Source organism: Molossus molossus, unplaced genomic scaffold (assembly GCF_014108415.1).
Source record: "Molossus molossus isolate mMolMol1 unplaced genomic scaffold, mMolMol1.p scaffold_m16_p_4, whole genome shotgun sequence".
Lineage (NCBI taxonomy): Eukaryota > Metazoa > Chordata > Mammalia > Chiroptera > Molossidae > Molossus > Molossus molossus.
Window position 1 is genome coordinate 69,262,098 of NW_023425377.1, and position 25,958 is coordinate 69,288,055.

Sequence of the window (25,958 nt, forward strand, 5' to 3'; positions counted from 1 at the left end):
GGCCACCCACCGGTCCCCCTCAGGATCCCCCACCTTCCTCAAACATGCGGTGCCCCTTCTCCTGCGTTGTTGTGGAGTCTGGGCGCAGGGGAGGCGGGGGGCATCCCTAAGGGTTCCCTCCTCCCCCTGCCTCCTGGTGCCCCCGCACCCACGTGAACGCACGGCCCGCGCAGATCCCACCCGCTGCACAACGCGTCCGGCTCCGCGCCGGGTGCCTCCGCGGTCGGGTCCCCTCGCCAGTGCTGCACTGTCCCCGCTGCGGGAGCCGGGCGCTTCGCGGGGCTCCGGCTCCTGCATCGGGATTCAGCGTACAGGCCGAGGCGCAGGCAGCCGCCCCCGCTGCTCCAGACGTGGGTGAGTAGAGACACCTCGGCCCCGCACGCGCAGGGGCTCTGAGGTTCAGGACAGGCGGGATCCCAGGCAGGTTTGGGGCACCCTGGGGTCAGGCGGGTGGGGCGCCCTCTCTGGCCGCTCTTTGTCTCAGCTCCTTCCTGCCCCTTAGAGTCGCTGCCACCGCTCACCTTCTGGCAGCCCTGTTGAGTTTCCTACCGTTAGTTACCTATCCCAGGGTCCCTCTGTCCGGCTCCCTTATCCCTATCCCCACCCCGTTCCTTTATCTGTGCCTCCACTTCTGGGCAGGTTCCATCGCTGTGTTTGATGCCTTGACGCTTTCCAGTGCTTAGTCCCTTATCTATCAGGGTTTATTCCTCCAGATTGGACAGACCTGGTTGTGAAAGAGACTTTGGTCACCGCTGCAGGGAGGCTGGGTCTAAAGATGAATGGAAGGTGGTGTGATATGTGTGTTTGGGACAATTTATGGGTGGGGTTGCCTTCCCAAAGAAAGAGGTATGTATGTCTGAATATTTAAATATGGGAATGAATTTGAATGTCTGAAGTTTTTCGTCTTGTATCCCAGGTTGTGTGTGTGTGTGTGTGTGTGTATGTGTAGGAATTGTTTGTCACCGCAAATTCCATTTACAAAGGGGAGTTGTGTAGGGCCGTGAAGGTGTGTGTGGGGTTGTATGTTTGAAAAGAAATGTGGGGCTGTTGGATGGTGTGCATGAATGTGGCAAGTATGTGTGCATGTGTTTGTGTGTGTATAAATATTGTATGACATGCTGCATGAGTGCAGTTGTATTTCTGAAGGTGTGCATGGGGCTGTATGTCTGAACAGTTCTTTGTGTGTGGTTGTATGTCTCTGTGTGGCTGTGCATGTATCCTTGCACACAAGAGGTGTGTGAAGTTGTGTGTCAAGTTGTGTGATGTATGTAATATTTTCCCTCTCTTTGCCCTCACACATCCCTCCAGCTAGGCTAGCAGAGTGCTGAGATACAATGTATAGAAAGCAACCTTACTTTGTCCACCATAGTTTGTTTCAGCTTTAGAATGTAAGAGGCTCCATCCCCTTCCCCTGAGGACTGCCAGCCCATCTCATCTGAGTCTGCAGGTTAGGGGAACCAGGTGGGAGACTGATCCCTGAATCTCTGCAGAGACCTGGGGGCATTAGAAGGGCCATTTCCCCAGCAAGAAGCCTAAGAAACAGAGTCAAGAGAATGCCTAAGACCAGAAGAGCCTAGAAAAGAGAGAACTCAGGGTGAGGGGAGAAGCCCCCAGGGGTCTAAGAGAGACTGAGAACGGCCCAAATGGAAGCCAAGATCCCAGCAAACCCATTTCAAGTCAAGTATTGCCTGACAGATGTTGCAGACAGGACTGAGAAAAACTGATAGAAAGACATCCTCCTGCTTCAGCATTTTTCTCTGTCCTCAGTCATGAATTTGTTGGGTTTCTGTTTTATATGAAGCACAGCTGGCATCTCTTTCATGCTCACCAGGCACTGTTCTAAGCATCACCTGAATTGGGCCATCTGAGCCACATAGAAGGTGACCTGTTCCTGCAAGGTGGAGCGGGATTTGAAAAAAGAGCTCATGTATGCTCTTCTAGTAGGCCAGGGGTCAGCAACTTTTTTCATTAAAGGGCCAGATGGACTGTATTGTAGCACATATAATTTCTGTCCCAATAACTCAACTGAGCCATTATATGATACAGACAATACGTAAGGAATGAGTGTGGCTATGTTCCAATAAAACTTTATTTACAACAACAAGCAGTGACCCTCAGACTATGATTTGTCCATGCCTGCTCTACACCATACTACTTTTTATAAGGAAGAGAAAAGAAAGAGACAAAACTAGCTCTGGAGTTGTTGTGACTAGTTTATATCTCAGCTGAACAGTCCCTTGGGACCCACGAGCAGCTTTGAGCCTCCACTCAGTGACTGGAAACATACATCCTAGAGGGGAGAAAGAAATGATGAATTTTCTATGTTGTGTGTGGTCCTATGTCTGGGATTTTTCACAGCAAGTTGAGAAGCAGTGTTGGTGGATCCATTGGAGCAGGGCCCCAACTGGAGTTTGGCACTGAGGACCTGGAACTTAGACCTGGAAAGTTGAGGCAGATGACCCATCCCTCAGATGTTGGTGGAGCAAAGGAGGGCAAGGAAGACCGTGACCTCAGAAAAGTAGCTGCTCAGCCAGTGGCAGGAAAAAAACAAAAACGTCCAGGCACCTACCTGCTGGCGGAACTGAGACTTCTTATAGGCTCCCAGTTCTGACCTGGATGAATTCAGGCAATGGGGGTAGGGCAAGGAGACATCTGAAATTGTAATCCCTCAGAGACTACCTGGGCAAGTTCTTCCTGGTGCAGCAGTCCCGGGCAAACCAAATATGCACAAATATACACAGGATGCACTATTTACTGCCTTCCTTTGGCTTGGAGAGTTTTTTTCAAACAGTGAAGTGAATCTGGTGTATCAGTCAGAAGACAGCACACCCAAAAGGGAGGATTGAAAAGAATCTATGATTAGGATTATTTACAAAGGTATGAGCAGGGTTAAGGAAAAGCAGTGTGGCTGGTGTAGCACTCAGGGACCAGCATGAGTGCTACAGGGAGGGAGCAGGAGAGGGACCCACGGAGAGTGGTGGCTGTAAAAGAGGATTGTTGTTTTTAAAAACTGAAATATATTTGACATATAACATTGAGCAAATTTAAAGTATACAGCATATTGTTTCAATATATTTCTATATTATACTGTGATTGCCATTATAGTGAGAGTTAGTTAGAACTCGTAGTATGTCAAGAGATCCAAGAACACCCAGTGGAGAAAGGACAGTCTCTCCAATAAATGGTGTTGGGAAAACAGGATAAACACAGGAAGAATAATGAAACTGGACCCCTATCTCACACCACTCCAAAAATTAACTCAAAATGGATCAAAACTTAAACGTGATATCATACAATTCCTAGGAGAAAACATAGGAAAGAAGCTCCTTGATATTGGGCAATGATTTTTGGCTATGATACAAAAAACACAGGCAACAAAAACAAAAGTCAACAAGTGGGATAACATCAAACTTAAAAGCTTCTGCACAGCAAAAGAATGAATTAACAAAAGCAAAACAAAAAGGCAACCTACAGGGTGGGAGAAAATTTTTGCAAATCATATATTGGAAAAGGGGCTTATATTCAAAATATATGAAGAACTTATACAACTCAATAACAAAACAAACAAAACCCCCAAGTCCAATAAAAAATGGGCAGAGGAACTGTATAGACATTTCCCCAAGATATCCAAATGGCCAATAGGCACAGAGAATTGTCTGATGGGAGCTGTAGCCTTAGGTAGAGGAAGACAGTCACTTCTGAACAGGGGTGTTGCAGGAGGAGCTGGGAGAATCAATGTTTCATCTCCTCCCATCTTCCACTCTCCTGTTGTCTTCCACTGGCCTGACCCAGAGGGGAGCCAGTGGGCAAGGGAGCCTGGGCAATGCCATCTCTAGTGGTCAGTCTTTTACCTGGGAGTGAATCTAAAGGAATAACAGAATCCCCAGTACCCGTGGAATAGGGGAACTGCCACTGTTTTGCTGTTAGATCAGTATGGCAAGGCTGCCTGTCCTTCAGGAACTGGAGGCCCAATACCTCCAATTTAGGAACCCATGGAAATATTTTCACTTCTTTTAAAATCAGAAAAAAGAATTAAACTTTCAAGTCAAAGAAAATGTTTTAATTTATAATAGGAGGTGAAATTCACATAACAGAAAACCAGCCATTTCAAAGGGCCGTCAGTGGTATTTAGTACATTTGCAATATTGTACAACCATCATCTCTACCTAGTTCCAAGATTATATATTCATTTTTATACCAATGCAGTTGTAAAATATAATTAATATTTTTTTAATGAAGGAAGGAGTCCACAGAGGTAAAAGTTCCTCAGGTCCATGAAAGTCACAATTTCCAAGCTGTCCTACACATGTAAGGTGTCTAGTTGGTAAAAGGATAGGCAGGTTTTTATTTTTTATTAAAATTTTTTTTTTCTTGCCCTGGCCGGTTTGGTTCAGTGGTTGGAGTGTCGACCTGCGGTCCAGAGAGACCCGGGTTCCCCGGTTCCTGCTAAGGGCATGTACCTCAGTTGCAATTTGTCCCCGGCCTTGGTTGGGTTGTGCGGGTGGCAGCCACTTGATGTGTCCCTTTCATGTTGATGTCTCTCTCTCTCTATCTCTCCCTCCCACTCTATCTGAACAAAAAATGGAAAAAATGTCCTCAGGTGAGGATTAAAAAACATTTTTTTTTAAAAAAAAATTGATTTTAAAGAGAGAGGAAGGGAGAGGAAAAGAGATAGAAACATCGATGGGAGAGAACATTGGCTGCCTGGGTTGATGTTCAACCACTGAGCCACACCGCTGGGTGGCAGGTTTTTATTTTTATATGTATTTTATTTAATGTGTGTTAAAACATAATTAGCATTTCAAGTAATGACCTCAAGTAAAGACTTAATGTATCTAAAAGTTTCCATTTTAGGTACATTTATTTAGAATGTAAATAAAATTATATGGACATGGCCAAATTTAAAGAGGAGACACAAAAGTCTGAATGAAGTTGGGGAAACAGTGAGGCTCTGAACATCACATTTTCCGGCAAAGTGGGTTCCTAAAGAGCCACTGGTATCAAGGGTTATCACCATTTCCTTTCCAAAGGACTCCCTCCTCTTCCTGTTGCTCACCCATTCAGGCAGGGTAACTGAATTTACTGGGCACCCACTGTTTGCCAGGCACTTGCTGTCATTGATTTTGATATTGAAAGCCCACTTGTCAGCACCTCCAGGCCAGACACCAAACCATATTAATTTAGGGGGACTGCCCCCAAGGTACCATGTCTAAGGCTCTGCATGCAGTTGGTGCTCAGGAACGCCTTGTTTGATTGATTTGTGAGGTGGGCAGCCGCCAGTTGCTTGTGATGATCTCATGGAACGAGAGGACTGGAGTCAGAGAAAGGCAAAAGAGCCTGTTACATTGTGGTCTCCTCCCCTGCCTCTTCCCAGCCAAGCAGGGAAGCAATTCTGCGACCTTGACCATTTTCTGTGTCCCAAGCCTCCCAGCCCTGGCAAATCCCAGCCGATTGACATTGTTCCTCCCCTGTTGTCTGGATTCTCTTCAAGTTTTTCACCAGCTTCCTCCACCCTGCCACTCTTCCCCTTCTGCCCACATCTGTCCTCTGTCCTGTTCCTCACCAGGCCCAGGGCCCTCTGTCCCCTACAGATAGACAATGAGCAGCCACGGCAACAGCCTTTTTTTGCGGGAGAGCGGCCAGCGGCTGGTCAGGGTGGGCTGGCTGCAGCGGCTGCAGGAGAGCATGCAGCAGAGAGCACTGCGCACGCGCCTGCGCCTGCAGACCATGACCCGTGAGCACGCACTGCGCTTCCTGCGCAGGAATGCCTTCATCCTGCTGACCATCAGCGCTGTGATCATAGGTGAGTGGGATGGGAGGGTGGGAACTTAAGGAAAATTCCTTGCACACACATGTCTTTGTTCCACTGACTCATTCTCACCTACATACATTCATATCTTGTCCTACCAGTGACAATCCACCCTGTAGAACATTCACACAGTGCACACTTGTGCAAAAACAGGTGTGTGCACACAATGTGATATGTATACATATGTGTACATTCATACATGTGCACACTATACACACACTTTCTGCATATGAACATAAATATGAACACACTTTTATGCATGCACACAACTTACATTGCAAAGACATAAACTCACACAGTTGCACACATACTGAAACTTACTAACACATTCACACATTCACATGCATTCCTCTGCACACACATTGGCACACTTATGAGCTTAAATACACATACACTTCCATGTTTAAAAGCTATATACATATAAGTCACACCAATATACACACATGGGAAAACCATGTGCATGGGTCCACATATACAAGCACAGACACATGCACAAATGAGTATATGCTGTCACATATGCATACATATGTGCAGACCTTTATATTCAGATTTACATAGTATTAACATGGTAACATAAATCCATGCATTTCTACAATATACACAAACACACATGCACACACACACAGAATGCTTTTCTTTTTCTCTCACTCCCATTTATACACACCCTTCTTGGGATTGATGGCTCCTGCTTGGGGCCAACTGACCAAAACTCCACTCCATGGACCTTTTTGGCCCTAGGGATCAGCCTGGCCTTTGCCCTACGCCCATACCAGCTCACCTACCGCCAGATCAAGTACTTTTCTTTCCCCGGAGAGCTTCTCATGAGGATGTTGCAAATGCTGGTGCTGCCGCTCATTGTCTCCAGCCTGGTCACAGGTGAGAAGCCCAGGCCAGTGTTGGCCTCAAGACCCACCCCACAGCTCAAGCTCAAATCTGCCAAAGTAGTCCCTAGCATGAGACCAGCTCCACAGTTTAGGACCTCAAACATGGAGTGTGCACCTAGCCCAGACCTTGGCCAAAGCCCAGATCCTGATGAGACCCAGGTTCCAGACTCCACATGACTTATACCACTTATATCAGTAGCTTTTCTATACTTTTCACTGGAGGTAATATATCAGTGTGCCAGTAACTTAGTATCATATAGAGGTGAAAGGAAGGCCATGGTGGGGCAGCCAGGGAAGGTAGCCGGGATATGGCATGAATGATCAGGGAGTGTGATGTGGATCAAAGTGTTTGAGATGGAGGTGACGGGATGGTAGGTGGGGGTGGGAAGGAAGCATGGATGGACTATGCAGGGGTCAGCACACTTTTTCTGTAAAGGTCCAAATAGTAAATATTTCCGCTTTAGAGGTTGTATGGTCTCCTTAATGACTACTCAATTTTGCCAGTGTAGCACTAAAGTAGATTAATATGGAAGCAAAAGGGTGTGGTTGTGTTCCAATAAAACTTTATTTACAAAAAAAAGGCAATGGGCCAGATTTGGCCCCTGGGAGGTTGACTGCCAATCTCCAGATTTTTGGGTAGGAATGAAGATAAAGGCATGAAAGAATGCTTTCTTGGTTTGGGTTTCCTGGAAGTAGAACCTGAGATGGGGATATTTGCACAGGCGATTTATTGAGGACAGCTTTCAAAGAAACCCATGAGGAAGTGAGGGGAGCAGGTTGGGGTAGAGAAAGAAGCGAAGCAGAGATGTGAGTTCAGAAGAAGACTGGCCTCTTGGCTTCATCCCACAGGGAGCTGTGGAACCACACCACAGAATTGTTCCTTCCAACTTTGATTCCATTGCAGTCAAAGGAGCTGGATTTGTCAACTTTGTACCAGTCACTGGCTGTAGGTCTGCCATGGGGCCTTTTTTGTCCAGGCAGCTCCTGTTTTGCTGAGTGCAATCCTCAGCATTAACTGTTAGCAGCCAACACGCTCAGCAGCTGAAGGATAGGTATTTCAGCCTGGTAAAGGGTGTCTGGATAGGGCACCAAAAGCATCTACTATAGACAGTATACAGTGAGCTGGGTTGCAGGGAGGTATCACTATGGGGTGGATAGTGGGATGAAGAGTGGAATGAAAATGGAGTTATAGTGCACAACACTGGTAAATGGAGCATGGGATGGGGTTGAAAAGGTTAGCTTGGAGTAGAGGGAAGCTTGGTGAAGTGGTGCTTGGGATAAAGGATGAGAAGGAAGATGTATAGCCCTGGCCGGTTTGGCTCAGCGGTTAGAGTGTCCGCCTGCGGTCCGGAGAGACCCAGGTTCGGTTCCCGCTAAGGGCATGTACCTCGGTTGCAGTTTGTCCCTGGCCCTGGTTGGTCGTGCGGGTGGCAGCCACTTGATGTGTCCCTTTCACATCGATGTTTCCCTCTCTCTCTCTTCCTCTCTCTCCCTCCCACTCTGTCTGTACAAAAAATGGAAAAATGTCCTCGGATGAGGATTAAAAAAAAGAAGATGTATATGAAAAATAGAATGGGTCAAGATGAATGATGATATGGATCAAGGATGATGGAGTGGTTGCTGGGTGGTGGTAGAAGGAAGGGATGCTTGGAGGAATGTTGTTGAGCTGGTGATGTGGGAATAAAGGAGTGGATGGATGGGACAGGGGGTGGTGGGGTACAGATGGAGATACTTGGGGCTGCACCACCTGTTCTCCAGGTATGGCGTCCCTGGATAACAAGGCTACAGGGCGGATGGGGATGCGAGCAGCTGTGTACTACATGGTGACTACAGTCATTGCGGTATTCATCGGCATCCTCATGGTCACCATCATCCATCCTGGGAAGGGTTCCAAGGAAGGGCTGCACCGTGAGGGCCGGATTGAGACCATCCCTACGGCTGATGCCTTCATGGACCTGGTCAGGTGATGTCTTTTCTAATTTTGATGGGAATTCTAGCCCTATATGCAACAACCTATACTCAAGGAGAGACAAAGGGGACAGGCTGACCCAACACACAAGTTGAGCCTAGTTTTATTGGTACCCATCTTTTGGCTTGGAGCCTTGCACAAATCTTTTGAGAGCAGCTGACTCCTAGGATAGGATGTTATGACTGTTAGCCTAGGAAAACTATATCTTGGGATAGGCTCAGGGCAGATGGTGTTTGATGTTTCCATGATCTATTGGAGGGTGAATGATTCTCTTAGAACAGCAAGATTTTGCCAACCTGATCAAGACTAGCCATAGTTCTACCCTAGCCACTAACTTGGGAGGAGTTGGAGGAGTGCAGGATCTCTCTGGGTTATTTATTTATTATTTGAGGCATCACTGGCACATGTATATGAATTGAAATCCCTGTGGTGGCATAGTGTCCTACTATAGGGCTCAGACAGACCTGAATTTGAGGTCCATCTTCACCTCTTAGCAGCTATATGGCTTTGGGTAACTTACATAAATATTTTGTCTGTGTGTGTGTGTGTGTGTGTGTGTGTGTGTGTGTGTGTGTAAAATGGGGACATCAGCAGCACTCACTTTTAGGGTTATTTTAGTATTTAAATCAGATCATGTAGGTAAGGCACTTAGCTTACTTAGCCTGGATTAGAGTAAGTATTCAAATGTTGGCTGCCATTATTACTGTTTCCTTTGCTATTATTATTATTATTGTCATCATCCTAGACACCTTTCCATCATCTAATCTCTTCCCTTTATCTGATGTTGTTCTGCAGAAATATGTTTCCGCCCAACCTTGTGGAGGCCTGCTTCAAACAGGTCAGGGGGAAGAACTGTTTGATTAAGGAGACCTGGAGGGTAGTGAGAGCTTGCTGCTGAGTAAATGGATCAGGGGTGAGGGGTGGGAAGAAGAGGTATGGCGTCCCTGGATAACAAGGCTACAGGGCGGATGGGGATGCGAGCAGCTGTGTACTACATGGTGACTACAGTCATTGCGGTATGATGTCATTGGCATGATGTTCAAGGGAGGGTTAGAGAGAAGGATGTAGGCCTCCTCTAGTACCATCCTGAGGATGTCCTGAGGATGGTACTAGTGGAGGAACCAAGGCTTCTGACTATAGATAGTTGAGGAGACAGGTGCCCAAATCTGTCTGAGCATTGCCCAGGGAGCTTGTGAAATATGCACTCTTGACTCATTCTTCCATGCTCTGGTCATTCACTCACTCATTCATCTACTCATTCTTCTATACATTGGTCAAATCATTCATTCACTCATCACATCTACTGAATAAGAGTCCCCAGGGTGTGCGAACCAGGAATTAGGGTTTGAAAGACATTTCTCCAGGTGATTCTGATTTATACTGAATTGAGTTTGGCCCCAATCTCTCCATATTTCAGTTCAAGACTCAGTACAGCACGAGGTTGATAACGAGGACTGTTGTGAGGACAGAGAATGGATCTGAGCAGAGCGCCTCCGTGCCTCCTCCATCTTCAATGGAGAATGGAACCAGCCTTCTGGAAAATGTCACACGAGCCTTGGGCACTCTTCAGGAAGTGCTGACCTTCGAGGAGACTGTGCCTGTGTCTGGCTCAGCCAATGGCATCAATGCTCTGGGCCTTGTGGTCTTCTCCGTGGCCTTTGGGCTGGTCATTGGTGGCATGAAACACAAGGGCCGAGTCCTGCGGGACTTCTTCGACAGCCTCAATGAGGCTATTATGAGGCTAGTGGGCATAATTATCTGGTGAGTGCTGGACTGTGATAGGGTGAGTGGTGATTGCACAGAGAAAGATGGGGCCAGGGCTAGGAAATCAGGCATTGGGGCAGCTGCTGATGGGATAACTGGGACCATTTGGCAAAAGTTATTTATATATATATTGGTTAATTCGCTCACTCATGTACTCATTCACTCACTCATTTATCCACTTTTCTGTAATGATTTATTTACTCATTTACTTCCTTGTTCATCTATGCTGAATAGATATTTTTGGAGTTAATGAGTAAATTGATTTGATAAGATAGTTGTTTGAGATGTCTGTGGGAAATCCAGGTGAAATAGCACAGGGCTTGTGAATGAGTGAGAATACAATGCACTTATAGGAAAAAGAACAGGGGCATGAAAGTGACAGATGTAGAACAAAGAGTTGGGGGCAGCAAATAGGGAAGTTAGAGGGCCAGAGCTAGGGGTTGTCTGGGCAATGTCTAGGGAAAAAGTCCTGAAGACAGTAATTTTGGGGAGACTTGAATGGGGGTGTGGATGAAGGAGAGACATTATAAAATCACATGCCCTGGATTTGTAGAAACTTTTCTGCTGTCTCAGGTTGAGCTGTGGATGAGCAGGAAGAGGAGGTGCGACATGTTTGTGGGTCCTAGCCCCATATGTTAATGTGTGGGGAAGGCTGGGTGGAATTGAGTGCTGAATGGTGGGCACGGCTTGGCTCTAGGGTCTGTTATGGGTAAAGCTTTGGGGATGCCAGTTCTGGGTTTGTAGGGGAAGTCATGAGGGAGCCCTGACAAGTGTTTGATTTGGCCCAGGTACGCACCTGTGGGCATCTTGTTCCTGATTGCTGGGAAGATCCTAGAGATGGAAGACATGGCCGTTCTGGGGGGTCAGCTGGGCATGTACACCTTGACTGTAATTGTGGGCTTGTTTCTCCATGCTGGTGGTGTCCTGCCTCTCATCTACTTCCTCATCACCCATCGGAACCCCTTCCCCTTCATTGGGGGCATGCTGCAGGCCCTTATCACTGCCATGGGCACATCTTCCAGGTATGACCTTGTCTCCCACCACTGATACCCTTTCTAGTTGTTTATTGTTTGTCTTTCATGGGCTTTTCCAGAATACCCACCCTCCCCCGACTACAGAACCTCTCTGGAGTTTCTCAATAATATGAGGCGTCCCTGAAAGTGGCTTACCTGGGCACTGATCTTTGTCCTGGACTGACTTTCCTGAACCCCTTTTATGCTTTCTTGAATCACTATTTTATAGGGAAGAAAACCAGCTGCCATTTTTGAGGTTAGGTTGAGGGTTCCAACATGCCCCATGTTCTCAGTCAGTTTCTAGCTGAGAGGGTCTCACCCTCTTTGAGATGGTGTCTGGAAGCTCTCTTGGCTTCCTTCTCCTTTTGGGGGGGGGGTTCAGGTGATTAATAAAAAGCTTCCCTTCTCCCCATCCAAATTCAAAACAATTTGTGAGTATCACAATCACCAAGAAGGTGAAAGAAAATTATCATTTTCTTATTGCCCCTAATGCTGATTGGAGAATGTGCCTTTTGATCTGTGGCCAAGTAGGATTGATGCCATTGTACCCCAGAATCAAACTCACCTGGCCACCTCAGGGCTGGACACCCAACAGCCCTCTTTGTGTTTAGGTTTCTCACTGCATGACATCAAGCTGACCAGAGGGAACACATGTTTTGTGGACTGGCTGACCCCATATGAGATGCCCACTTTTTTGACAAAACTCACCAATCAGTTTAGTCACTCTTCCTTCTCTAGGTAATGGTAGGGAGAGAGACTGAGAAGATCAGTGTAGCTGAGGTCACTCCCTGACCAAACATGGGGAGTGAAGAATAGTGGTCCTCTGAAATACTCTGAGTCCTGAGAGGAGGGCAGTCGGAAGACCTTTAGTCCTTCCTTTCTGGGGTTGGATAGAGAGAGTGAACTAGTGGCATGGGCTAGTATAGTAATTAACCTTAAGCTACTGAGTTTAAGTGTGACACGGGACCTTTCAACCTGGAGGACACCATTCCTGTGTGCTCCCTGTGTTGTGAGGAGTCCCTCTTCCTCATGCAGTGATCAGCCTTTGAAATGTTAGACACCTGCCATATGCTTCTGGCCCTGGCTTCCACCTGGCCTTCCAATGTTCTCAAGGGGAACCCTCCTTTGGCCTATTGCTGCTCCAGCCCCGCACCACCATCCCCTGCTCTCAGCCCCTGGGGCTCTCTCTCCCAGCTCCGCGACACTGCCCATTACCTTCCGCTGCCTGGAGGAGGGCCTGGGTGTGGACCGCCGCATCACCAGGTTCGTTCTGCCTGTGGGGGCCACTGTCAACATGGACGGCACTGCTCTCTATGAGGCCCTGGCAGCCATCTTCATTGCCCAAGTCAACAACTACGAGCTCAACCTAGGCCAGATCACAACTATCAGGTGAGATGGTCTTGGTGGGACCTGCTAGCAGGTGAGACCTAAGAAGTCATTAACTTGGCTAGGGTGGGGAGGACACCTCAGCTCAAGGTTAAGGGAGGCTTTGGGTGTTTGAGGGGAGATGTGGGCAGGGGCAAGTCACCCATGCCAGATGAAGTCAAAGTAAGACTTTGCATCCTGAAGCTGTGAAGAGCTGGCAGTGTGTTCCAGTCAGATCTTCTGTCACATGCTATTGTGGGAGATCCCTTTGTCCAGTATTTTCCTAAGCATGGCTGTTGCATCTTAATAACCTGAGGTTTTTATTATAAATATGGATTTTGGGGCCCCGGAGAGTCTACCTTAGTCATTATAAAAAAAGCAAATGTAAATCATCTCCTTCAGGTCTAGGCTCCAATATCACCTTTTCAGGGAAGCATTCCCTGAATATCCTATTTAAAATTGTGTGTCTCGATATTCTTAGGCTGAGCCTTTTCTCCATAGCACCATCTGTCTTAGTATATATTTTACGTATTCATTTTGCTTATTGCCTGCCCCCACCCCCACTAGATTGTAAGATTTTCTTCTGTGGGAATTTCTGTTAGGTGTCTAGCACCTGGTAGATGCTCAATAAATTAGTTGAAAGAGTTAATTTATTGAAGGCTCTCTATAGTCTTATGCAAAGTGCCTTTGTGCCCATTTGCTTGATCCTCACAATGTCCCCTGAAGTGAGTAAAATTATTGCTTTAGAGAGGAAGACTTGGAAATGGAGGCAGGTTAAGTTACTTGTCCAAGGTCACCTAGTGAAAAGAGGTGGGGCCAAGAGTCTAGTAAGTGCAGAGCATGGGGTGGGAGAGGGATGGATGAATGGGAGGAATGAGTATGCATTCAAGGAGGCTGTGTTAGGAAGTAGAGGTACATATATGTGGGCAGTGGTTTGAAATTCTTTTGTCCAAGGAAAAGGTCTGAGTCCACAGACCCTTTTTTTGTCCTACACTCAGTATCCCAATGCTGTCTTCATGTGCACAAGAAATACTGGAGTTCATGTGGCAGGGGTTCTCTCTCTCTTCTGGCCCCTGTAACAGGTCTCATAAATATTCAGTATTATGGAATAATCTCTTATTCAATCTGTCAGAAAATATTTATTGTAGTAGTACTGACTTGGTTCCAGGAGCTGTGAGTAATACACTCATGGTTGTGTACTGGGTCTTTCAAAATCAGATGGCACAGCTGACTAAAGGTCCTGGGAAGGTGCCATTGAGGATTTTCATCATGGCTTGGGCTGCTGGCAGTAAGGACTTTGCAGGGACTTCTGGTGAAGGCTGGCTGAGATGTCCTATACACAACTCTGCAAGGCTCTGCTCTTATTCAGGAATATATATATATATATATATATATATATATATATATATATATTTGTTGTTGTTGTTTGTTGGAGGAAGAAGACACTCAGTGTGACTTCTGTGCTGACTGAGGTCAAAAAGCCAGTTTCTTGGCTGGTTGGGAATTCCTACTTTGAACCTGATCTGAGCTTAACTTGAAGTTTGAGTTAACTTCTTGGATTAAGCTGGAATTAGCTCATCCCAATTGAGAGCATGCTATGTGCCTCCCAAGGGCACCCACATGCCAGGGCTGGTGTTTAGGGGAGACAGTCTCTTTTACTTAGAATTATGGTAATAATGGCCCTTCCTAAAACCCCATTCATGAAGCACTGTGTTCTTTTAGTGATCACAATAACCCATAAGGTGGGTTTGGATGAGAGAGGGATGACCCATGTTAAACACCACTGTCAAGTCTTACTTTCCTGGGTAGAGTTGCAAACCCAGGAATGATTCAGTTATCATCTAGCTTTTTCCCTGGAGGCTCTTAGTAGTGGTTACTTGAAGAGCCTTGGGTTCTCAGTTAAACGAAAAACTCCCCCAGGTGTTCAGAGTAAGGGGATTTCCTGAGGGTGAGGCAGATGCTGGTTGTTAATGGGCCTCAATTTGCATTTCAATGGCCCAGGGTGGGGTTGAATCTCTGAGGGATAAGTGGCAGCCCCTCCCCAAAGCCCTGGGAAGGAGTAAGATGACCACAGTCCTGCGTGGCTGAAATTCAGCAAAAGCTCTGAGCTCCCTCCAAATCCTGAGTGTCCCCACACAGTTCCAGTTCAGTCTGCCCTCCCTCTGCCTGAGCCCAAGGTGAGTGGTTGTGGCTATTTTAGCATCTGTCCTGGCTCTGCACTGTGGAGCCGCTTGGGAGTTTAACCCTGAGGGCGCTGCTCACAGCTAAGACCGCTGCTGTCTGTGGGCTCCCATCCCCACTCTTGCGCCTCCGCAATTCTACCAGGATTGGTTCAGTGTCCCTGGTTATATGGTCCTCACAAGCTGCTTTTCTGTTGCTTTTTCCCATTGATTTGTCTTTATTTTAATTGTAATTCCAGTTTGGTCCTGGGAAATAGTCTGCTTCCATTCACTCCGCTGCCATTTTGGAATCACCCCCATTGAGGATTTTCATCATGGCTTGGGTTGCTGGCAGTAAAAACTTTGCATGAACTCCTACCATAGGCTGGCTGAGATGTGCTGGATACAACTCTGCAAGGCTCTGCTCTTATCTAGAGTTGTTTTTTTTTTTTGAGGAAGAAGACACTCAATGTGACTTCTGTGCTGATAGAGGCCAGTTTCTTGGCTGGTTGGGAATTCCTACTTTGGAACTGATCTGAGCTTAACTTTAAGTTTGAGTTGGCTTCTGGGATTCAACTGGAATTAGCTCATCCCAATTGAGAGCATGCTATGTGCCTCCTAAGTTCACCCACATGCCAGGGCTGGTATTTAGGGGAGAGAGTCTTTTTCATTTAGAATAATGGTAATAATGGCCCTTCCTGAAACCCCATTCATGAATCACTGTGCTCTTTTACTGAACACAATAACCCAAAAGGTAGGTATATGTCTCCCATTCTACAGATGAGGAAATAGAGGCTCTGAGTTTATGTACAATGTTGTATGGCTAATGAATGGAGTCTGCTGGACCCCAAAGTCCATTCTCTGTCCACTAACCCAAGTGCTCTCTCATTGTTCTGATAGAGATATCATCTTGGCTAAGTGTCCTAAGTGGGTCCATGTTCATAATTATAAAATTTGGAAAGCCCACCAGGAAGAGGGGTGTTAACTTCTGGGCACTAATGCCTTTTCTAGCAAGCTCAGTCGCTTTATTTTATTTATTTATTTATTTGTTTTTCTGACGAAGGTTTGGGGCCACTTTTATTTATTTAAATTATTTTTATTAATTTGTTTTTGTTATAGATGTTTCTCCTTTTTCCCCCGTTGACACCCTCCTCCCCATGTGTCCCCCCCCCCCCCACTCAGTGGCTTTAGACTTCTTAGCACACCATAATAAGCAATCGGAGTTGATGCAGGAGCTAAAATCTATCTTTCTCTTGATCTAGTCAGACCTAGACTTGAAGTTGGACCACTAGCTCTTTTATTTTCCACAGGTTGCACCTTTTAATTTTTCAAAACCATATGCACTTTTTTTATTTGCTCAGCATCATAGATAATTTCTTCTTGTGGTTCTAAAGTTGGCCCCTCTTCCGGAGTTTCATTCCTGGCAGCTGAACCTGGCTGTACCAACCTGCCTATTTCCAGTATATGTGCATACAGGAAACTCAGTCTGGTTCACAACTGCTGCTTGGGGTGAGTCTACTACTCTCTTCCAGCCTACAAGGCAGTTTAGTTAAATACCTTTTCCTACATCCCAGCAAAGAATAAGAAGACCTATCTGTACTGGCACTGAATAAAAATCACGTCGGATTTGCTTTTTATTTTGGGGATTTTAATTTAAGATGCTCTGAGGAACTAACTCCTTCCCTTCTGTGTACACTTTCTCACTCTTTTTCTCATCTCTCCCTTTTCTCCCTCTGCTTCCCTGTGTTCTCACTCCATTGGCAGTATTACAGCGACAGCAGCCAGTGTTGGAGCTGCTGGCATTCCCCAGGCGGGCCTGGTCACCATGGTCATTGTGCTCACATCGGTCGGCCTGCCCACTGAAGACATCACACTGATCATTGCTGTGGACTGGTTCCTGTGAGTGTCCTTCAGATCCTGCTGCTATCTCGCCTCAAGCCCCGGCTTTCCCTTCAGGATCCCTCAACATATGGACTCTCATTCCGCAAGGACATAGGGTTCTAGAATTTTAGAGGGAAAGGGGGCCTTGGAGAATACTCCCAACCATGACTCTTGGATCCCAAATCCATAGAATTAACCTTGGAAAGTAGGGCAGAAAGGAGACAAGTGATGGAGGCTTTACCCACCAACCACAAAGGCCCCCCTTTAACCTGTTTTATGTAGACATCACAAAAGGTGATCCTTGGGACACAGCTGGATTGCAAATAAAATTTTTAAAAGTCACAACTTCAAAAACAAGAGGTTTTCATAAAATAAGTCTGGAGTTCCTCATTCTATATGCTGTTCAGCTCACAACCCCTACTTTTCTATATTAGATGTTTACATCATTAAAAATTCTGCATTGTTGAGATCAAATGTGAGCATATCTAAGCTGGTCCATTCTCTATTTATTAGGAGGGGAAACTGAGGACAGAGAAGGGAGAGGTCCTGCATAGTTAGGGATTGGACAGGAATATGAACCTCCAATTCACAATGCAGGGAACCCCCTCTGCTGCACCCTGTCCTCTGTGGTGCTCTTTAAGCCTTGTCTAATGGATGTTAATGGTTAATTTTCTCTTTTTTTCCCTTCCCCAGTGACCGACTTCGAACAATGACCAATGTGTTGGGGGACTCCATTGGAGCAGCCGTCATTGAGCATTTGTCTCAGCGGGAGCTGGAGCTGCAGGAAGCTGAACTCACCCTCCCCAGCCTGGGGAAGCCCTACAAGTCACTCGTGGCACAAGAGAAGGGGGCATCCAGGGGACGAGGTGGCAATGAGAGTGCCATGTGAGGGGTGTCTTGGGAAAGACCTACTGCCTGAATGACTGTGCACTGAACACATGTTCTGTCTGACATGTTTTGGGGAAACAGATAAAGGAGCAGGAATGAAAGGATGTCTACAGTCTTTATTTCTTTCTGAGCCTATACTGAGAACTTGAGGGAAGGTGGTGGGCAAGGCAGGGTGGAAATATTTTTTCCTGGTTTTGTGGGTATGGCAGGCTTCATATTCAACAAGGTGAGGGTACATCTTATGTTCCTTATTTTCTTAAGTAACAGCATAATTCAAGGAGGTAAAGGAAAACCACTATTTCCCATAGTAAAACAATACCCATGGACTCTGTGTTGGGAGGTTCCCAAGACTACCTTCAGGTTCCATGATTGTTTAGAAGGAGTTACAAAACTCAGATAAGTTGTGTTGCTCACATTTATGGTTTATTGCAGTGGAAGGACACAGATTAAAATAATCAAAGGCAAGAAGCACATAGGGCAGGGTCCAGGGGACATAAGATGTGAGCTTCCAGTAGTCCCTTCTTAGTGGAATTGCATGGGTGGCACTTAATTCTTCCACCAATGATGTGTGACAACATATGAAGTATTGCTAGCTAGGGAATCTCACCTGAACCTTGGTGTTCAGGGTTTTTATTGGGAATTTGTTGTGTAGGCATGGAGTGCCTGCTGATCTTAATTAGTTCTTCTTCACTCAAATTATTACAGCATTGCCCAGGGCCCCAGTGAAAAACAAAAACAAAAACAGGCATTCACTATAAATTACACTGTCAACATTGGCTGGTTTGGGTCAGTGGCCAGAGCCTTGGCCCTCAGACCAATGAGTCGCGGGTTCGATCCTGGTCAAGGGCACATACCTAGGTTGCGGTTTGTCCCCAGCCCTGGTCAGCATCGTGTGGGAGGCAGCCAGTCAATGTGTTTCTCTCACATCGATATTTCTCTCTCTCCCCACCCCCTCACACTCTCTCTGAAGATAAGTGGAAAAATACCCTCGGGTGAGGATTAAAAAAAAAAGGTACTCTGTCAGCATAGGCTACCTGGACTGGCTCAAGACCCCAAGTATACAAAGACACTTTTATCAGGGAAGATATCCCAAGGGTTCAAAGGTCACTCTCAAGAACTAATGAAAGTCCAGTCCTTTCTTTGGGATGTGCATCACACATTCTGATTGATTATTATGGAGCTGCTCTGATTGGTCAGTATAGATGCAAATGAGGATGTAACTGTGCAGTTCCTAAACGAGGCAGTTCTCAGCCTATTGATTGGAAGATGATACCAGGAACTCCCTTATAAGGGCTGACTCAGGGAGCAGGAACACAGTGCAGAAGGCTGGCAGCTCAGTCTGTGGCTTTTTCCTGAAATGCAGAGTGCACCAGAGGCCTCTGTCACCAATGGCTGGTGGACTCTAGTTATGAATTTGTGCCCAGTTAACCACAAGGAGTCCTTCTTGGCAGAAGTATTCCTTCTTGAGGTTTACATGATAAAACATCCGACTCCACGTTTGACCATGGTGACCTTTGCCTGGGTTTCCAGTCTCAAAGAAGAAGTTCAGCCTCCAGCCTCACCCCAACCCATGATTAGTGATATGTGTCCCCAGTGTGCTCCTTGAAGGAGCAAGGTATACTACTTTGCTAAGGCCGCATGACAAAGTACCACAGACTGAGTGGTTTAAACAATAGAAATTAATTTTCTTATAGTTTTGTAGGCTGGAAGTCTGAGATCAAATTGTCAGTAGGGCTGGATTTTTCTGCGGCTTCTTACTTAACTGGTAGATGGCTGTGTTCTCTCTGTGTCTTTATATGATCGACGGATTTTTATAAATTGATTTTGTATTCTGAAACTACTGAATTTCACATAAACTCAGAACTCATCTCTGTGAATGAGTTTGCAGGGTAACACTTCCAAAATAGGTACACATGCCATCACTTCCGAGGATATATTTTAAAAGCATGAGGCACTTTTTTGAGAGCTCTTTTGTCTTATTGATTTGTTGACATAAATTCCAATTTAACCCTAATTATACTGACAAACTCAAAAGCAATGTCAGAGGAAAAACATTTATCATTGCCTTCTTCAATCTTTCAAGGAAAAAAATCTTAAAAGTTGACAAATTAAAAAAAATCTAATCTTACATCTCACTTTGGAAAAACTAGATGCTAGGCTATGAAGAGACATGTAGGCACATGATACATGTAATAAAATGAAGCTTTTTAAGTGAATTACCTGGGGACCACGGGAACCTAGACATCACATCAGCAGGTTAATGCAGCTGTACTAGAATGAGTCAGGCTTGGCAGACAGGGCCCTAGGAACAAACCAAGCTCTGTCTCTGCATTCATAATCCTGACTCCTTGTGATCAAGGCAGGCTACAGAGACTCCATCTAGGAGATACATTATGAGACATTTTTTTCCAATTTTTAAAATTTATTTTTGTTACAGATGTTTCTTTTTATCCCCCCTAGACATCCTCCTCCTCATCCGCCCCCCCCCCCCCAGCACTGTTGTCTATGTCCATTGGTTATGCATACATGCATATAAGTTCTTTGGTTCATCTCATCCATCCCTCTTGACTCCCTACTCTGAGGTTTGTCAGTCTGAACAATACTCCTTTCTATGTCTTTAGGTCTATTTCATTCATCAGCCCACCTTGTTCATTATATGCCACAAATAAGTGAGATCATGTGGTATTTGTCTTTCTCTGATTGGCTGTTTTCGCTTAGCATAATATTCTTTTTTTTTTTTATGCACTAAATTCAAATTTATTGCGTACATATAATATTTCTTGGGACAATGATCTCTGTATTGTATTTTTAAATAGAGAAAGATAACAGTTGAAAAGACATGGGTTATAAATAAATATATATACATATATATTTGTTGGCATTTGTTTATAAGTCTATTTTATACATTAATAAATATAAAGGTAATACTAGAAAATTAACATTTTGATACTGTTTGAATTTTTTAAAATTTTATTTTATCTTTATTGTTGAATGTATTACAGATGTTCCTCATTTTTTCCCTGTTGACCCCCTCCTCATCACTCCTGCCCCCCTCCTGCCTTTTCCCACACTGTTGTCTGTGCCCATTGGTTATGCATATAAGTTCTTTGGTTTATTTCTTCCCATTCCCCCAACCCCCCTCCCAGCTGGCAACCAACAAAATGTTCTCTGTATCTATGAGAATGTTTCTGTTCTGCCTGTTCATTTTGTTTGTAGATTCCATTGTCGATAGATAATGTATTCATTGCCATTTTGTTTGTTCATATATTTTATCTTTTTCTTCAAAAAGACCCTTCATCATTTCATATAATAATGGTTTGGTAGTGATGAACTCCTTTAACTTTTTCTTGTCTGGGAAACTCTTTCTATGGCCATAAATTCTAAATGACAGCTTTGCAGGGTAGAGTAATCTTGGTTGTAGGTTCTTGGTTTTCATCACTCTGAATATTTCTTGCCACTCCCTTCTGGCCTGCAAAGTTTCTTTTGAGAAATCAGCTGACAGTCTTATGGCAACTCCCTTGTTGGTAACTAACTGTTTTTCTCTTGTTGCTTTTAAGATTCTCTCTTTGTCTTGAACCTTTTGCATTTTGATGATGATGTGTCTTGGTGTGGGCCTCTTGGGGTTCATCTTGTTTGGGACTCTCTGTGCTTCCTGGACTTGTATGTCTGTTTCCTTCACCAAGTTAGGGAAGTTTTTCTGCCATTATTGTTTCAAATAGGTTTTTGATTTCTTGTTCTCTCTCTTCTCCTTCTGGCACCCCCAAGATGCGAATGTTGGAATGCTTGAAGTTGTCCCAGAGGCTCCTTACACTAACCTCATTTTTTTGGATTCTTTTTTCTTTTTGCTGTTCTGATTGGGTGTTTATTGCTTCCTTATATTCCAAATCGATGGTTTGCTTCTTGGCTCTACCTACTCTACTACTGAATCTGCATAAATTATTCTTTATTTTAATTAGTGCCTCCTTCATTTCTGACTGGTCCTTTTTATGCTCTTGAAGCCCTCACTAAGTTCACTGAGCATCCTTATAAGCAGTATTTTGAACTCAGCATCTGCTAGGTTGCTTATCTCCATTTGCTTAGTTCTTTTCCTGGGGTTTTGTTCTGTTCTTTCATTCAGGACCTGTTTCTTTGTCTCCTCTTTTTGGCTGCCTCCCTGTGTTTGTTTCTGGCTGATGCAGCCTTCAGAGGTTATAACTTTGCTCTGTGTCTGGATGTTCACCAGCATCCTTGGGACAGTGGTAGAGGTGAAACAGATGTCAGCAAGGGACAGGGTGGAGAGGGAGAAGTACATGGGTGTGTGGAGGTGGGAGTGTGAGCTGATGGCCAGGATGATGAGCAGGTTTGTGGTAAATGTGACCAAATACATGGACAAAAACAGCCTACCTGAAGAGGCTGCAGGTCCTGCTTCTCTGCGAATCCCAGGAGGAGAAAGTTTCTGACTCTTGTTTGGTTTCCTCTATCTATTTCTTTCTCTCTCTCTCTCTCTCTTTTTTTTTATTTTTTTACACCATGCCGTGGTCACTATTACATTCCCATAGACTGGGCACTTGTTAGATGCTTAATACATAATTACTTAAAAAAAGTTTTTATTGGTCCACAGTTCTGCTTTATGGCCCCTCCTGCTGACCACAATGCAGGTGAGCTTCTCAGGCTGGAGTTGTAAGCAAGTACTTGCTTTTAGCCTTGGATAATGCTGTCTGGGACCCCAAGTGGGCCGAATCACCTCTGATTCCAAGTGTCCAATGTTACGTGAGCTCCTCTTCCCTTCTCTGTTGCTCTTGTTTAAAGATCTCTGTGTGGGGCTGAGTTCCCCTGCATGGGGGTGGGAGGGGCAGGTGCTGCTCTTTTGCTCCATTTCTCCTTCTTCCAGCTGTGAAGCCATCTGGGCCTGGGATTTTGTTTGCTGGGAGGGTCTTGATTTCATCTTCAATTTCCTTAGTTGTTATTGGTCTGTTCAAGTTTTCTATGTCTTCCCTGTTCAGTTTTGGGAGACTGTGTTTTTGTAGAAATTTTACCATTTCTCCTAGATTGTCCAATTTGTTGGTGTATATTCATTATATGTTTAAAAAAATTTTTTTTTATCCTCACCAGAGGACACTTTTTTTTTTTTTTATCTTCAGATAGAGTGGGAGGGAGAGAAGGAGGAAGTGAGAGAGAGAAACATCGATGTGAGAGAGACATCGAGTAGTTGCCACCCACACGACCCCAACCAGGGTGGGGACAAACTGCAACCAAGGTACATGCCCTTAGCAGGAAACAAACCCGGGACTCTCTGGTCTGCGTGCTGAAGCTCTAACTGCTGAGCCAAACCAGCCAGGGCCATTATATGTTTTGATGATTCTTTGTATTTCTATGGTGTTAGTTGTTACTGCTTCTCTTTTGTTTCTGATTTTGTTTATTTGGGTCCTCTCTTTTTGTTTCTTGGTGAGTCTGGCTAAAGGTCTATAAATCTTGTCTATCTTTTCAAAGAAACAGCTCTTTGTTTCATTGCTCTTTTGACTTGTTTTTTAAGTCTCTATGTCATTTATTTCTGCTCTGTCTTTTACTATTTCGTACCTTCTACTTGCTCTGGGTATTTTTGTTTGTTCATTTGTTTACTTTCTAGTTGTTTAAGTTGTAGGGTTAGACATTCAATTAGGAATTATTCTTGTTTTCTGAGGTAGGCCTGTAGTGCTATGAACTTCTCACTCAGGACTGCTTTCACTGCATCCCATAGGTTTTGTGTTGTTGTGTGTTCATTTTCATTGGTTTCCAGGAAGTTTTTATTTTTTTCCTTTATCTCCTTGGTAACCCATTCATTGTTTAATAACATGCTATTTAGCCTCCAAGTGTTGAATGTTTTTGTTGTAATTTAGTTCTAGTTTCATGCCATTGTGATCTGAGAAGATGCTTGATATGATTTCTGTCTTCTTGAACTTGTAGAGACCTAGTTTGTGTCCTGATATGCGGTCTGTCTTTGAAAATGTCCCATGTGCGCTTGAGAAGAATGTATATTCTGCAGCTTTGGGGTGAAATGTTCTGTAAATAACAATGATATCCAACTGATCTAATTCGTCTTGTAAGAATTCTATTTCCTTGTTAATTTTTTGTCTAGAAGATCTATCCAGTGGTGTCAGTGGGGTGTTAAAGTCACCCACTATGATTATGTTGCTATTGATCTCTCCCTCGAATCCTCCAGACATTTTAAAATATATTTTGGCACTCCCAAACTTGATGCATATATGTTTACCAGGGTTATATCCTCTTATTGGTTTGATCCTTTTAATATTATCTAGTGGCCTTCTTTGTCTCTTATTATGGTCCTCATTTTGAAGTCTATTGTATCAGATATGAGTATTGCTACACCAGCTTTTTGTTCATTTCCATCTGCTTGGGAATTTTTTTTTCCATCCTTTCAGTTTCATCTTGTGTGGGTCTTTTGTTGTGAGGTGGGTCTCTTGTAGACAGCATATATATGGATTGTTTTCTTATCCAATCAGCTACACTTTGTCTTTTGATTTGAGCATTTAAGCCATTTACATTTTTTTTCTTATTTAATTAATTATTTTTGTTACAGATGTTTCTCCCCCCCACTGATTCCCCCTCCCCCCTCCCTGCCCTCTCCCCAGCTTTGTTGTCCATGTCCGTTGTTCATGCATACATGCATATATGTTCTGTGGTTTACCTCCCCCCCACCCCCTCTTCTGGAGATAGTTAAGCCATTTACATTTAAGATTATTATTGATAGATACTTATTAGTTGCCACTTTTATTTTATGCCTGTTTTTCTCTCTCTCTCTTTTTACGTTTTATTTTTCTTACAGCAGTCCCTTTCGCATTTCTTGCAGTGCTGGTTTGGTGGTGGTAAATTCCTTTAGCTTATTTATTTATTTATTTATTTATTTATTTTTGTCTCTGAAGCTCTTTATTTCTCCTTCAATTTTGAATGATAGCCCTGCTGGATAGAGTAGTCTTGGATTCAGACCCTTGCTTTGCATTACTTTGTATACTTCATGCCATTTCCTTGTGGCCTGCAGTGTTTTTATTGAGAAAACAGCTGACATCTAATGGGAGATTCCTTGTAGGCAACTTTCTGTCTCTCTCGTTTCCTTTAAAATTCTTTCTTTGTTCTTAATGTTTGTCATTTTTATTATGATGTGTCTAGCTGTTGGTTTGGGGGTTCATCTTGCTTGGGACTCTGTGTTTTTTGGACTTGATAGACTTTTTTCTTCACCAATTTAGGGAAGTTTTCTGTCATTATTTCTTCAAATAGGTTCTCTATTCCTTTCTCTGATTCTTCTCCTTCTAGTACCCCAATGATGTGAGTGTTGTTACATATTGTACTGTCCCAAAGCTCCCTTATACTCTCCTCCTGCTTTTCATTTTTTCTTCCCATTTGCTGCTCTATTTGTTTTTTTTTCTACCTTGTCTTCTAAGTCACTCATTCAGTCTTCAGCCTCTTCTAATCTACTATTAAATACTTCTAAGGTATTTTTTCATAACAGCTATGTCATTCTTTATTTCCTCTTGATTTATATGCATAGCTTCTTCCTCTTTTTTTTAAGCTGATGTAGTTCCCACTGAGCTCTTCATAATTCTTACTAAATTGTTTGAGCACCCTTAAAATCATTGCTTTAAATTTTTTATCTGACAAATTGCTTTCTTTCATTTCCTGTAGTTTCTTTTCTGGTGATTTCTCCTTTTTTTTTTTTTTGTCTCACCATTTTAGCAAACTGGTAGTTCTAGGTCTGGTGAGGGATATCAGAATGTGTAGGCAGGTAGGTGTGTATCAAATAACGCTGCTGTACCTCCCAGACTGTTTTTGTGTATGGCGCCTCTTGCCTGCTGTTGGTCCTGGAGGATTGACAACTAGTGGCTGGTTTTTGTCTATTGTGACCGTCTTAGCTGCCTGAGTCTTGCTGCTGCTTGGGCTGGAGCACCACTCCTGATCAGCCTCTGCTGATGCCACTGGGGTTGGGTCTCAGCTGCTGATCTGTGCTGCTTCTGCCTGAGGTGTGTGGGTCCAGCTGGTGTGCTGCTGGGTTGCGTGGATCCCACTGTACATTGCTGAGGTTTGTGGGTCCCTCTGGTACATTGCTGGGGTGCATGCATCTAGCTGGGGCACTGCTGGAGTATGCTGCAACCTGATGGGGCTCAGCTCCTGATCAGTTGCTGTTGGGAGCAAGTGTCAGCTCCCAACTTGCTCTACTACTGCTGCTGCTGTTGCCAGGGGTGCCTCAGCTCCCAA

The 25,958-nt window shown here is 44.5% G+C and overlaps 1 protein-coding gene across 1 annotated transcript; it reads left to right on the forward strand.

The window, feature by feature from the left end:
* The first annotated feature begins 25 nt into the window (after positions 1–25).
* Positions 26–17,737, forward strand: SLC1A6 (solute carrier family 1 member 6). The gene is made up of 10 exons (XM_036240671.1): positions 26–354; positions 5,592–5,803; positions 6,548–6,685; positions 8,452–8,656; positions 9,458–9,500; positions 10,080–10,423; positions 11,215–11,448; positions 12,634–12,828; positions 16,728–16,862; positions 17,538–17,737. The coding sequence occupies exons 2-10, from the start codon at positions 5,599–5,601 to the stop codon at positions 17,731–17,733; spliced, it is 1,695 nt and encodes a 564-aa protein (XP_036096564.1). The 5' UTR covers positions 26–354; positions 5,592–5,598; the 3' UTR covers positions 17,734–17,737.
* The last annotated feature ends 8,221 nt before the right edge of the window (positions 17,738–25,958 follow it).

Coding starts and splice junctions, on each gene's coding strand:
- SLC1A6 (XM_036240671.1), top strand. CDS start 5,599: ATGAGCAGCCACGGCAACAGCCTTTTTTTGCGGGAGAGCGGCCAGCGG. Junction 10,424..11,214: donor CTAGTGGGCATAATTATCTG/GTGAGTGCTGGA, acceptor GATTTGGCCCAG/GTACGCACCTGTGGGCATCT. Junction 12,829..16,727: donor GGCCAGATCACAACTATCAG/GTGAGATGGTCT, acceptor CTCCATTGGCAG/TATTACAGCGACAGCAGCCA.